The sequence below is a fragment of the Procambarus clarkii genome, chromosome 12 (genome assembly GCF_040958095.1).
Source record: "Procambarus clarkii isolate CNS0578487 chromosome 12, FALCON_Pclarkii_2.0, whole genome shotgun sequence".
Classification (NCBI taxonomy): Eukaryota; Metazoa; Arthropoda; class Malacostraca; order Decapoda; family Cambaridae; genus Procambarus; species Procambarus clarkii.
The window spans coordinates 45,799,425-45,811,718 of record NC_091161.1 but is presented as its reverse complement, the minus strand read 5'-3'; the positions used below and the strand labels follow the sequence as shown (position 1 = coordinate 45,811,718).

The 12,294-nt window shown below is 42.1% G+C and overlaps 1 protein-coding gene across 1 annotated transcript in view; it reads right to left on the bottom strand.

Moving 5' to 3' along the window:
- LOC138364043 (TRAF3-interacting JNK-activating modulator-like) overlaps nucleotides 1-12,294 on the bottom strand; it is a 113,709-nt gene that overhangs the window by 99,458 nt on the left and 1,957 nt on the right. Inside the window, exons 2-3 of the mRNA XM_069323473.1 lie at nucleotides 11,738-11,921; nucleotides 3,382-3,504 (exon numbers count right to left, since the gene is read on the bottom strand). Coding sequence (XP_069179574.1) covers nucleotides 3,382-3,504; nucleotides 11,738-11,921 — 307 coding nt within the window. The remainder of the gene's footprint in view (nucleotides 1-3,381; nucleotides 3,505-11,737; nucleotides 11,922-12,294) is intronic.

Sequence of the window (12,294 nt, the reverse complement as noted above, 5' to 3'; positions counted from 1 at the left end):
TACAATTAAGTTGATATAGTTAGTTTAGGCACTAAGAGACATTGCTACACATAGCTGGCGGCTGCCTCCCGCACTCATTCAAGTTTACACACACTAAAATTTCTCCCCCAACAATACTGTTTACTGTGTTATTACACTATATACACATATTATATATAAGTATTTATTTTGAGGTTATCTTGAGATGATTTCGGGGCTTTAGTGTCCCCGCGGCCCGGTCCTCGACCAGGCCTCCACCCCCAGGAAGCAGCTTGTGACAGCTGACTAACACCCAGGTACCTATTTTACTGCTAGGTAACAGGGGCATAGGGTGAAAGAAACTCTGCCCATTGTTTCTCGCCGGCGCCCAGGATCGAACCCGGGACCACAGGATCACAAGTCCAGCGTGCTGTCCGCTCAGCCGACCGGCTCCCAACTACATGTTGTATGCACCGTAACTTTACACCTAAGCTTGTAGAGTGCCTAAAGAGCATAGTGGCCACCCTCTACACAGCCAGACAAATCATGCCGATAACGTCACCTCCGTCACCCAAATAGCTCCTTCCAACATAATCCTTTTGCTGTTATTACACTAATACACACATTATATATAAGTATTTACATTTGTGTTCACCATAGAGAACCACTGAGCTGGTATGGTGAATGCAGACAACAACAGGTGGCCACGCAGTCAGCAAACGATGCAATCTCCTTCAGTCCCTCAGCATCACTCCTCTCACAGCGCTAATTATTACAACATCTGTATCATTTTCATCGCTAAATAATAGCAGTTATGTATTTATTTTGACATTTTTCGGCGATGCTGTGGTCACAAGCTGAACAGCAATGCTGTTCGCTCATGCTGCGTGCACCAACCTTGGTTGCTCCAACAGTACTGTGACTCTCACACCTGAGAATATTGCTCACGGTTTTTTTAAAAAATGGCGTCTGTTTACAAGAGCCCTGAGGAAGCTAATGTGAACCCCGTGTAGCCGCGTGACATTTGAATCGTGCCTTTCACCCTATGGCGTATATACGCCATGCGCACGGTGGGACATGTTACTCATGACGTATATATACGCCATGCACAGTTTAAGGGTTAAACTAACTAAACAGAGATGTTGAAGAAATATAAGAAAATTAACTTTTGTAAACAGTGGTAGACGGTTGGAACAAGTTAGGTGAGAAGGTGGCGGAAGCCAAAACCATCAGTAGTTTTAAAACGTCATATGACAAAGAGTGCTGGGAAGACAGGACACCACAAGCGTAGCTCTCATCCTGTAACTACACTTAGGTAATTACATTTAGGTAATTACATGGTTGTGTGTTTTGCTTGTGCCTTTTGGCTCTCCTGTTGCCAGGTTTGGGTTCTTGGTTTCCTGGCTTACCCTGCCTGTTGGCATTTTCATGGTCCCTCGGTGTCCCTTCTCTAGAGTTTCGTGTCAGGACTGTTGTCTCTGATCTCCTGGCGGGCTCGCTGGCGTTGGGATGTTTTTCTGTACCGCAGACATTCCATCTCCTCCTTTGCCGGCTTGGGTCTCTGCTGGCTCTGTGGTCGCACCCGAGATCTTCCCGCGGTTCCACCTCTTCCTAGGCTTGATTGACCCATGGTGGGGCTGGTTCGGTTCTGAATCGGGTCTCTCACCTTCAGTTGGTGGTCAGGTGGCTTCGTTGATGGTGTCCCACCTACGTGCTGCTTCTTGGCGGCAGTGTGGGGTTTTTTGGCAGTCCTTCCTTTTCTTTCTGTCCCTTCTTAGGTACCTGCGTTGTTGGCGTGGTCTTGTCCTTCTCTTGTGGAGGTTCGGGGCCGTCATCTTTCCCCATACTGTCGCCTCATATCGTGCGGCACCGGCGGAGCCGCTTCAGCTTGCTTTCGGTATTGGTGTTATGTCTGTGCTGTTTCACAAGCTGTCTCATGCGTCGTTTCACCTCCGGCCTGCTCATGCGCTGCCTGAGCCATCCTGGTCATTGGACAGAGTGCTCTCTTTTCTTTGTTCTCCACAGTTTGTTGTGGCCTCTTCGGTTCAGGTTTGTATCTCGGAGGCTCTTTTTCTGTTGGCATTGGCCTTTAGGGGTCGGTTCGGTGAGCTTCATGCTCTCCTCTGGCACAGGGGTTTTCTGCTCCTTCGGTCGTCCCGATAGGTTTGATCGTCTGCAGCCATCTCCTTTTCTGGCAAAGAATGAGACTGCTGCTTTCTGGAGGGGTCCTTCAGTTGTTGATGCTTGGCTGGTCGGGCCGGGAGTGCACATTGTTTTGTATCCGGTTGCGGCCCTCCGCCGTTGTTTATGCGCCACGGCCTCCGTGTCCGGGGACGCGCTTTGGGTTGATCCGGTTTCCCTTCTTCCCTGTTCACGAGTGTGGGTCTCCCAGATCGTCCGCAAGGTTGTTAAGGTTAGCCAGCCTGCGGTCTATTTTCGTGCCCATGAAGTTTCCAGGTTTGCTGCTCTTGCTGCCGTTTTTGGCAACATGTCATGGGCTGACATTCGGGCTCGGGGATTTTGGTGGTCGAACAAGGTCCTGGCTGCTCGATATCTCGTGAACGTTCCTGGGCCTAGTCGGGCCTGTGTCACTTTGGGTCGGCGAGTGCAGCCAGTTGTCTTGGCTTAGAGGTGAGGAGTGAGCAGCGACTGCCTCCCGGGTAAGTCCCTTTACTTTTCCTCTGCGGTAGTTAGCTCCGGGAAGCCGAAGGGGCTCCCCTAGAAAACCAGCATTGAATGTAATGAAACACCATTTTCTGGGTGAGACCCGGAGGCTCCCTGGCATCCCCCCCCCCCCCCGGTTAGTGTTTTTTGCCGTGTTTTGACATCCAGCCTCAGAATTGAAGGGTGCATAGCCGGGCGGGGGTCTGGGACTTCCCCTTACCCCTTCCGGGAAGGGGGGAGCTGCGCAGACAGCGGTCCTGCGACGTGTGATGGCATGCTCGTTTCCTTTTGGCTAGTTCTATCCACTTGTTCGGCTTTTGGTAGCAATTTTCACCAGAATAGGGGTTTGTTTTGGAACGCTTATCTTTTTGGGTGCATGGCCCAATCAATGGCAGACATAGAATGCGTCCAACCACACGGGGGTTTCTATAGGCCATTGCTCCCCCATGCTTCTCTGAGGGGACCAGGTTCTGGCTCATGGTCCCCAGTAGGCCCATAGAGCTCCATACACCTGCCTGATGCCAAAGTCTGACATTAGCATATCAGCCTGGATAAGTTCCGGGGAGCCTACGGGTCTCACCCAGAAAATGGCGTTTCATTACATTCAACGCTGGCTTTTTGGAACAAAAGATAAATCAATTCAATTAAACCAGCCTATGCATAGTTATTTAATTGCACATGCAAGCTTCCATGTTAACCACAATAGGTTTTATAAACATTGTACTGAATTACAAAATAATAAACTGTAGTGAAACTTACCTCAGACATAGCCTGAGAGAGCTTTTCTTGTAGTAAAGTTATTCTATTATTTAATTTTCCATTTTCATAACTATTCTGGCTCTGTAAAGTTTCCAATTCCTGCTGTGCCAATAACCGAGATTCCTGAAAAAAATGAACTGCATGTAATGAAACATCTCTTGCTGTTAGAGCTTTGGTGGCTCTGTGAATCTCAATAAGATGATTTCCCACTACTGAGTTACATTAGACATAGGAGTCCTGACTCTCCAATGCATGACCTAAGAGAACCTGAATGGCAGAGCTAGAACCTCATCCACCCTCACAGATGCATATGGAGCTGGGAATTGTTACTACACGGAGAAAATATCCAGAAATAATGACGCAACACAAATAACTAAAATTCAAATAAAATGAAGCACTATAACAGCCAAATGCAACTCATCTCAGGAAAAGTTCAATTCATCCAGCGGTCAATCCCAAGGATGCATTCATAAATTTTAACATGCTGTTCATTCAAAATAGAAATTTTCTCAAAAATATATTATTCTTATATGTTAGCATATTGTACATATTTAGGCATTGGTTAGATTAGGTGTTTAGGTTCTACTGGCGATTATTTGTATTTGTAGTACATGGGTGAAGAATTTACAGCATTGTGGTTCAAACAAAAGTTGTCTGTGAAACACTCTTCGAGAACTGTTCAAATGTCATCAGTTGTGAGTCATGTGTAAATCATGTTTCATTCATAAACACTGGGTTTGGCATGTGCATGGATTAACTTTTGGTTTTTGTTGATAAGGATGAGCTGGCCAAATGACTCTGCAACTGATTCACTCAATTCCAAATGATTCACTTGAAATTCACTAGCTTGAACCCCCCCCTCTAGTGCAAATGGCTGCCAACAGGTGGCACCCTGGGAGCTCTAAGCTTCCACCCCCACCATGAGTCAGTTGGAAGCTGATAAAAAACAAACCACTAACCTGGTAGACAAGTGGGGAAGGGGGGGTTAGGAAATCAGGGAGCCACCAAAGCTCTACCAGAAAGAGGTGTTTCATAACATTCCATGCTGGTTTTCTGGAGGAACCTCCAGCGGCTCCCTGAAGCTAACTAACAACAGAGAAAACAGAAGACATATGAATTACCAAGAAAGAGGAGAAAGTAACCAAATGAGCTTCCCCAAACCTGAAAAGCACCCAATGACATGTAGGGGAATACAGCAGCCAAAGCCACGAACTTAGAAAAGCTGAGCCCAAGGGGGGGGGGGGATGGTGGTGGGGTGGAAGACTGCTGGCAGGCCAGAGTTAATAACACTGTGAACATTCTGGGATAAATGTGCCTTGAAACAGGGAACCATGGAAAGCAGATCACCAAAGAAGGAATCAACTGAAGCAGAGCGAGTCAGGTGTAGGTAATAATGAACCACCACAACCAAACTCAAGAACGGATGCCCTCCAGCCAGACAAACCAGGCATTAACCACCAGAGGACTCCTCTGGATGCTCATCAGCTCACCCTTTGCCAGAAAAAGAAAAGGCTGCAAAGAAAGAAACTGCCCCTCAGGGCCAAAAGAACAGAACCAGTGCCATTGGAGGAGAGCACGAAGCAATAGGTGAAATAGATAGGATTCCAAAATACTTTTTCTCCTATGCAAAATCTGGAACAAAAACTACATCTTGCATTATCCCCTTGTGCAAGGGGTGATCGAGCTTACACAGCTGACAACAAAGAAATGAGTGAAATACCGAGGCTATAATACGATTGTGTCTTCAGTGAACCCCTGAACACATTGAAAATGAATGATAAAATCAAATTTGTTACGAATGTGACACAATCATCAAATCATATATCTGGTGTCACCCCCAAACCCCTCTGAACTTTAAATTAGCCATATACAGCATGCCCATGCACTCTGCATCAGGCCCAGACACCTGGAATTCCATATTCATCAAGAATCAAAAAAGAAAAAAAAACATTGAATGTAATGGGAAAGGCCAGTTTCTGGGCGAGCCCCGGAGGCTTCTTGAAACTATTTTACTGATCAAGTGCCATACTACTTGAAGTGTCATCAGTCGCAGACTTTGTATGCCAATAAGGATCATGATGCAGGCGATGAGTCACAATAACATGGCTGAAGTATGTTGACCAGACCACACACTAGAATTTGAAGGGACGACGACGTTCTCACAATCGATGTGGGAACCGACCTGTGAGATTTATATTTATTTAATTTATATGAATATATATAGAATTTATATTTACGTTAATTTATATACTTCGATAGCAATTTGTATAATGATAAGTGGACTGTATTTCTGCAATAATCTCAATCTCACAAATCGATCCTCTACACATTAGGGGGGGTTTATATTACACATATGCAGCCAATCAAATTACAGTAATAGCTACATACATTGATGAGGTTCCTTCTCTTATAGTACAGCAGGTTAGTCCACCAGGTATAACTAGGGTGTAGACACCAAATTATCCTCTTTGAGGTAGCTTCCATATCACCCAGTAACTGGTGCACAAATCTTGCATCCTCGTCTTGACCTGTCAAAAGTGCGCTAGCTGTGAAGCCAGATACCTATATATGACAAGTATATCAGAGAAAACAGTACATGGAACATTAAAGACCTGGCTTAATTACCTTTAGTTTGAGGCTATTTCACGATCTAACCGGGTCACCCTATATCCTGACATTAATGGCCATAAATGAATGATAAACGGGTTTCGGATAGACTTAACTTGAATTGTAGACATCGTGTTGACAATGGTACACCTTTGGCTTCCATAACACTACGTCCAAGTAAATTTAACAGGAGCCGAATTTGCTCCCGTGTGAGCCTCTGGTCTCATAAACAACAATGGCTGCCCTCCTCCTCACTCTGACGCCTGGCCTACTTTGTCCAGATTTCAGAAAGTGATAGAAGGGTCACATTTACTCTACTTTAATATTGATAATTAAGTTAATTTATATAAGATGTTTTTATGATGGTAAAGTCCAAAGACTTATGTATTTAAGAATAATTCCCAGCAGAATAGCTGGTGAATTATAATAGTATGTGGTGATGATATCCCGTTTTCTATAGACGGTAATTCCACTACAAGTTACGTTTTCTATGGTTAACTTGTTTATACAACACAGCTCTTATCTGTCTGTATGATATTATTATTAAATGGTGTCGGATTTTCCGACATAATTCCCCAGGGGGCTGCTCACGGGTCGAAGTCCTAATTAGAACAGACGAACACCGATACTCCTCCTTCGAATTATTACATTAATTTGATGTTAGTAGTTAGTAATCACACATTTGTGTGTCTGTTCGTACAGGACGGATGTCCCGTACTAGAGTTGCAGGGGTTAGAAGTCTAATGCGATTTCATTTCCCTCCCAACTCTTGAAAGGCTAATATTCAAGCCTTATTACATATTATTTAACCCAGAAGACTGAATGTGATCAAGTACTACAGTCAAGTATGATTCAGGGACTGCAGTGAGATCAGTGACATTAGATATAACTTGAAGTTTCTTCAGGTAACTGGTCACTGCTATATAAACACTGAGGCCCATGGAATACATCTTGATTAAATAATAAATGTATCAAATCAGTCATCAGATTTATTGGGGTTTAATTTAGTTAATTGATTCAGAAGATTGAATAGCTCATCATTAAAGTAAAGTATGGTTCTGAGACTGCAGTGGGTTCAGTGACATTGGTCGCAGTGACTTGTAGCTGTTTTAGGCTACTGTTCACTGATTTGCCACTGAGGCCTCATGAACTCATCTCCAGCTTTAAATGATGATACTAACATCAACCTCTGTTGGTATAGTCAGCTGTAATCTCCTTAGTATAATGCTACTGGAGAAATATAATCAGCTGACAAATTTAGATTTCTACTGGTATTGTTTATCTGCAGGCATAGGTCTCCTCAGGCTTGATACTGGGCCTGAGAGTAATTTACCTCCTGCAGAGTTTAACATGGTTATACCCTGATATTTAGTAGGGCTACCAATGAATCGATGGCAATAGTCTGTCCCTACAAGGAGACCGAAGTCAGTGAGGTGATCAGACTTAATATTATCTGCCAATTTTATTCCTCTATTTCTCAGGAATTTGGCTGTTGCTCTCAGACCTTGAACTTGTAGGTCTACTGGTATTTTGTCCACCACAATGGCTTGTACTCGACAGACGTACCTGCCTAAGCGTACTGATGGTTGTACCACCTGGTAGACTTGAGGTCCTGCATCTGTTACAAACCCTGAGATGTTGAATGACATCTGGGCTACAGGCCTTAATTGTAATTCATCTGCCAACTTTTTAGTGATGTATGTTCTTTGGGATCCTTGGTCAAACAACCCACGGGTATGGACCTTGGCCCTCTTATTCAGGATGGTAATTTGGGCAGTAGGCAAAGTCGTATTACCTTTAGACTTTGCCGATTGGACACTCTTTGTTGGTTGCACCTTGCAGTACTGTACTGTGGTGGGAATGCTATCTTCCACCTTGGGGTTTGGAGACGTTGTTTTGGTGTCTCTGCACAATGCTGCATGGTGTTGACCTTTGTTACACCTATTACAGGTGTGTAATTGGGTATCACAATCCTTGATGTTATGTTTCCTGAGGCACCTCGTGCAATGTTGCAAATCTTTGAGTCGCTCAACACGGGCGTCACTATCAGGAAAATTAGGGCAGTGGTACATTGAATGTTTCTCATTGCAGAACAAACATGTTCCATAGCTTCCTGTACCCTTTGGTGTCACGTTCTTGGGTGACACAGTAACTATAGGCTTGGAGGGTCCCACTGCATATACGCCCACACTGCCACTGTTCCACTTTGGTGTTGAATTATATTGTCTAGATTGATTTGGAGTACCTTTGGTACTCTGTGGTTTACTATTATTGGTTTCTGAGGGTTTACTTGGTGGTTTTAATTTGTCATGTGTTCGTAATTGATGAACTACTGACTTTAAACCTTCAGATATTTCATTCATGGATAAGATGCTTTTATTGTAATGAGCACTCATTTGTCTCAATATGTCCCTAGGTATTTTCTCCTGGACAATTATTTTCAAGACCCACTCAGCCCCGTTTGTATCTGCTGTCAGGCTGAGGGCATTGATCAATGATTCTACCTCCAGCTTGAAGACTTGGAGTGAATCAGCTGAAGCCTCCGGTGGGGGTAAATGCAACAGCTCATGAACTAAATGTGATGTTCTTACTTCTGGATCAGCATAATTATCCTTGAGGAGTTTTACTGCCAGATCATAGCCGTCATTAGTTAATCTCAGATGGGATACTACTGTTTTAGCCTCACCTGATAATTGACCTTGCAAATAAGAGAATTTACTACTCTTTGGTAAAGATTGTTTTGAGTCTACAAGGTCAACGAATTTGTTCCAAAATTCGTCCCAATCTTCCTCATCTTTTCCTGAGAAAGTGGGTAAATTAATTGGAGGGAGTCGAGCTTCTGCTTGACTCGTATTAGATGCAACTGTTGTTGTTGTTGCTGTTGCCTTGTTCTGGGCAACTAATTTGACATAAGGCTGTAGCGTGGCCTGAGTGTGATCTTCATAATTCGCAAGATCAACCATAATGTCGTCTATTTCTGTTTCTGATAAATTGGTGTTGGCAAGTTCAGCCACATATGTTGCTATTTGACATTTGATTTGCTCAAATTTACCTGCAGCTGCTTGATAATAGCTTTCCAGGTCAGCATAATCAACTTGAGATTGTTGTGACAAATCTTCACATTTCTTGATCTGTCTTGTTAAGTGGCCTTTAAGACCTGCAAGGGTTCTTTTCATTCTCCCTGCATTATCCATACTGGCTAGTTGGTGAAGCCTTGTGGGGCTTGTATTTGGGCTGCTCATAATACTGAACAAGCTCTAATGGTAGCCTAGGGTAAATTCTGCACTCACTAGGCAATAATCCTACCTCTACTAGAGGTTAGCACTTAAAATTAATACACATTATATATATACAATCATCCACACTAATGATTTGAGTGATAAACCAGTGTCACTGGAAGTACCTTTAGGTTAGCTCCTCTATATCACCCTAGGATGGAAGAGACACTAATTAATCACTCAAAGGTGTAATGATCATAAGTAAATTATTATATATACAACTCAATTCGAGTTGATAATAATTACACCCAAAATAGGGTCTGCACCATTCATTAATGGTGCTAAGTTGTTGAATATAGTACAACTGACTATGGTAATAATGGGACTAGGATGAACAATAATAGTTCAACTAGTCATATCCTACCCTGTTGTGGGTTGGCAATTAGTAAATATTATACTGTGATCACTAGTGCAATATATATTAAATAATTCTCTATTTGGAGAAATAATATACACAATTATTGTTAATAGCCTCTTAATTAGCCTCTATGAAACTTCTAATATTATCAAGAAGTATTAAATATTATTAGTGACCTCGCGAAATAAACTCCACAAAATTCGTGGATAATCTCTCGCGAAATGTAACACCACGAAATCCGTGAACAATCTCGCGAAGACACAGTCACTAATTTGGATGGCTTCTATATTAGCGCTGTCATTTCACGAAATAACACGCCACCAAATATCTGTGGGTGTGCATGAAACCGCTGACGAAGGTTGAACTGGGCTGAGGGAGGCTCCTGAGCTCCCACGAGGCTTCGCCGCTGTCTTTGACTGGCTGGCCTTTGTTTAAATAACACTGCACTAGTATATTTAATGAATTCACTGGTTAACTGGTTCATCCGGTACTAAGATGACCAAATGTGGGTTCAAAGGACCGAATATTCCGGTTCCGAAGGTCCAAATAATGTGGGAACCGACCTGTGAGATTTATATTTATTTAATTTATATGAATATATATAGAATTTATATTTACGTTAATTTATATACTTCGATAGCAATTTGTATAATGATAAGTGGACTGTATTTCTGCAATAATCTCAATCTCACAAATCGATCCTCTACACATTAGGGGGGGTTTATATTACACATATGCAGCCAATCAAATTACAGTAATAGCTACATACATTGATGAGGTTCCTTCTCTTATAGTACAGCAGGTTAGTCCACCAGGTATAACTAGGGTGTAGACACCAAATTATCCTCTTTGAGGTAGCTTCCATATCACCCAGTAACTGGTGCACAAATCTTGCATCCTCGTCTTGACCTGTCAAAAGTGCGCTAGCTGTGAAGCCAGATACCTATATATGACAAGTATATCAGAGAAAACAGTACATGGAACATTAAAGACCTGGCTTAATTACCTTTAGTTTGAGGCTATTTCACGATCTAACCGGGTCACCCTATATCCTGACATTAATGGCCATAAATGAATGATAAACGGGTTTCGGATAGACTTAACTTGAATTGTAGACATCGTGTTGACAATGGTACACCTTTGGCTTCCATAACACTACGTCCAAGTAAATTTAACAGGAGCCGAATTTGCTCCCGTGTGAGCCTCTGGTCTCATAAACAACAATGGCTGCCCTCCTCCTCACTCTGACGCCTGGCCTACTTTGTCCAGATTTCAGAAAGTGATAGAAGGGTCACATTTACTCTACTTTAATATTGATAATTAAGTTAATTTATATAAGATGTTTTTATGATGGTAAAGTCCAAAGACTTATGTATTTAAGAATAATTCCCAGCAGAATAGCTGGTGAATTATAATAGTATGTGGTGATGATATCCCGTTTTCTATAGACGGTAATTCCACTACAAGTTACGTTTTCTATGGTTAACTTGTTTATACAACACAGCTCTTATCTGTCTGTATGATATTATTATTAAATGGTGTCGGATTTTCCGACAATCGACTTGAGAATGGTCCAGGACGGACCGAAACGTCGTCGTCCCTTCAAATTCTAGTGTGTGGTCTGGTCATCAAGGATCATGATCTACTGTATGCCTACCGTGCCTCCTACTGCTAGGTTTCAGTTCTCACTTTGGTTTTGGGTTTAGCTCTTCCTCAGTTGCAACTTTACCAGCTTCATGGTTTTGGTATCAGGTACCTACTTCCGCTTGGTTACTTATATTTTACAATTAAATTGATTTTCTTTTATTTAGACTAAAGTACTGATTTATATTGCTCAATTAAAGCACAAATGAATGTGAAAAGACAATATAAATTGGAGATGAATCAATCCAGTCTGGCAATACTCTGATTTTTATATGCATTCATACCAGTCTGTATTGAATCTTAAATTAAAGCAAATGGAACTAAACTAAATCTGGAAATACTAAATACAAATTTTACCACTGTACAACTTTCTATGCTTCTTGTTTAAATTAAATGGCATAATCATAAACGTTCAGATTTATTAATGAAAACACAATGTACTTTTACATGTCACTAACTAAACACTGACCTGAAGAACTTTATCCAATATTACTTTATGTCCTGCCTCAGCTGCTCTTAATTTCTTTTGTAGCTTTTCAGCTTCTTTCTTCCACACCTTATCATCTTCCTGGTGTATCTTGCTTGTTACTCCCAAACCTGAAATATCTTCATGTTCACCCAAATTCCTGTTTGCATTCCAAGATTCTTTTAACCTGTTGTAAAAATAAATTCAAGATATTAATAGTAGTACAGTAGCAGCATTTCAAAATTCTATAAAATACTGTAATACAGTATTAACCCACTGCCACAGTGAACAACCCCTGTAAAGGAAACCATATTACATATATGAGAACCTAGGACACCTAATCAACTAGGCTGCTACTCATACATTGACCCTTGACCAGCGTTAATTGTATATATATGCTATTTTTGTCTAACTACCTGCATGGCACACATTGTATATATACTTTTTAACCCTTTGGCTGCACATCATATCATATGATGGGCTAGGTAAGAAAAAAACCAGCGTTGAATGTAATGAAACACCATTTTCTGGGTGAGTCCCGGAGGCTCCCCGGAGCTATC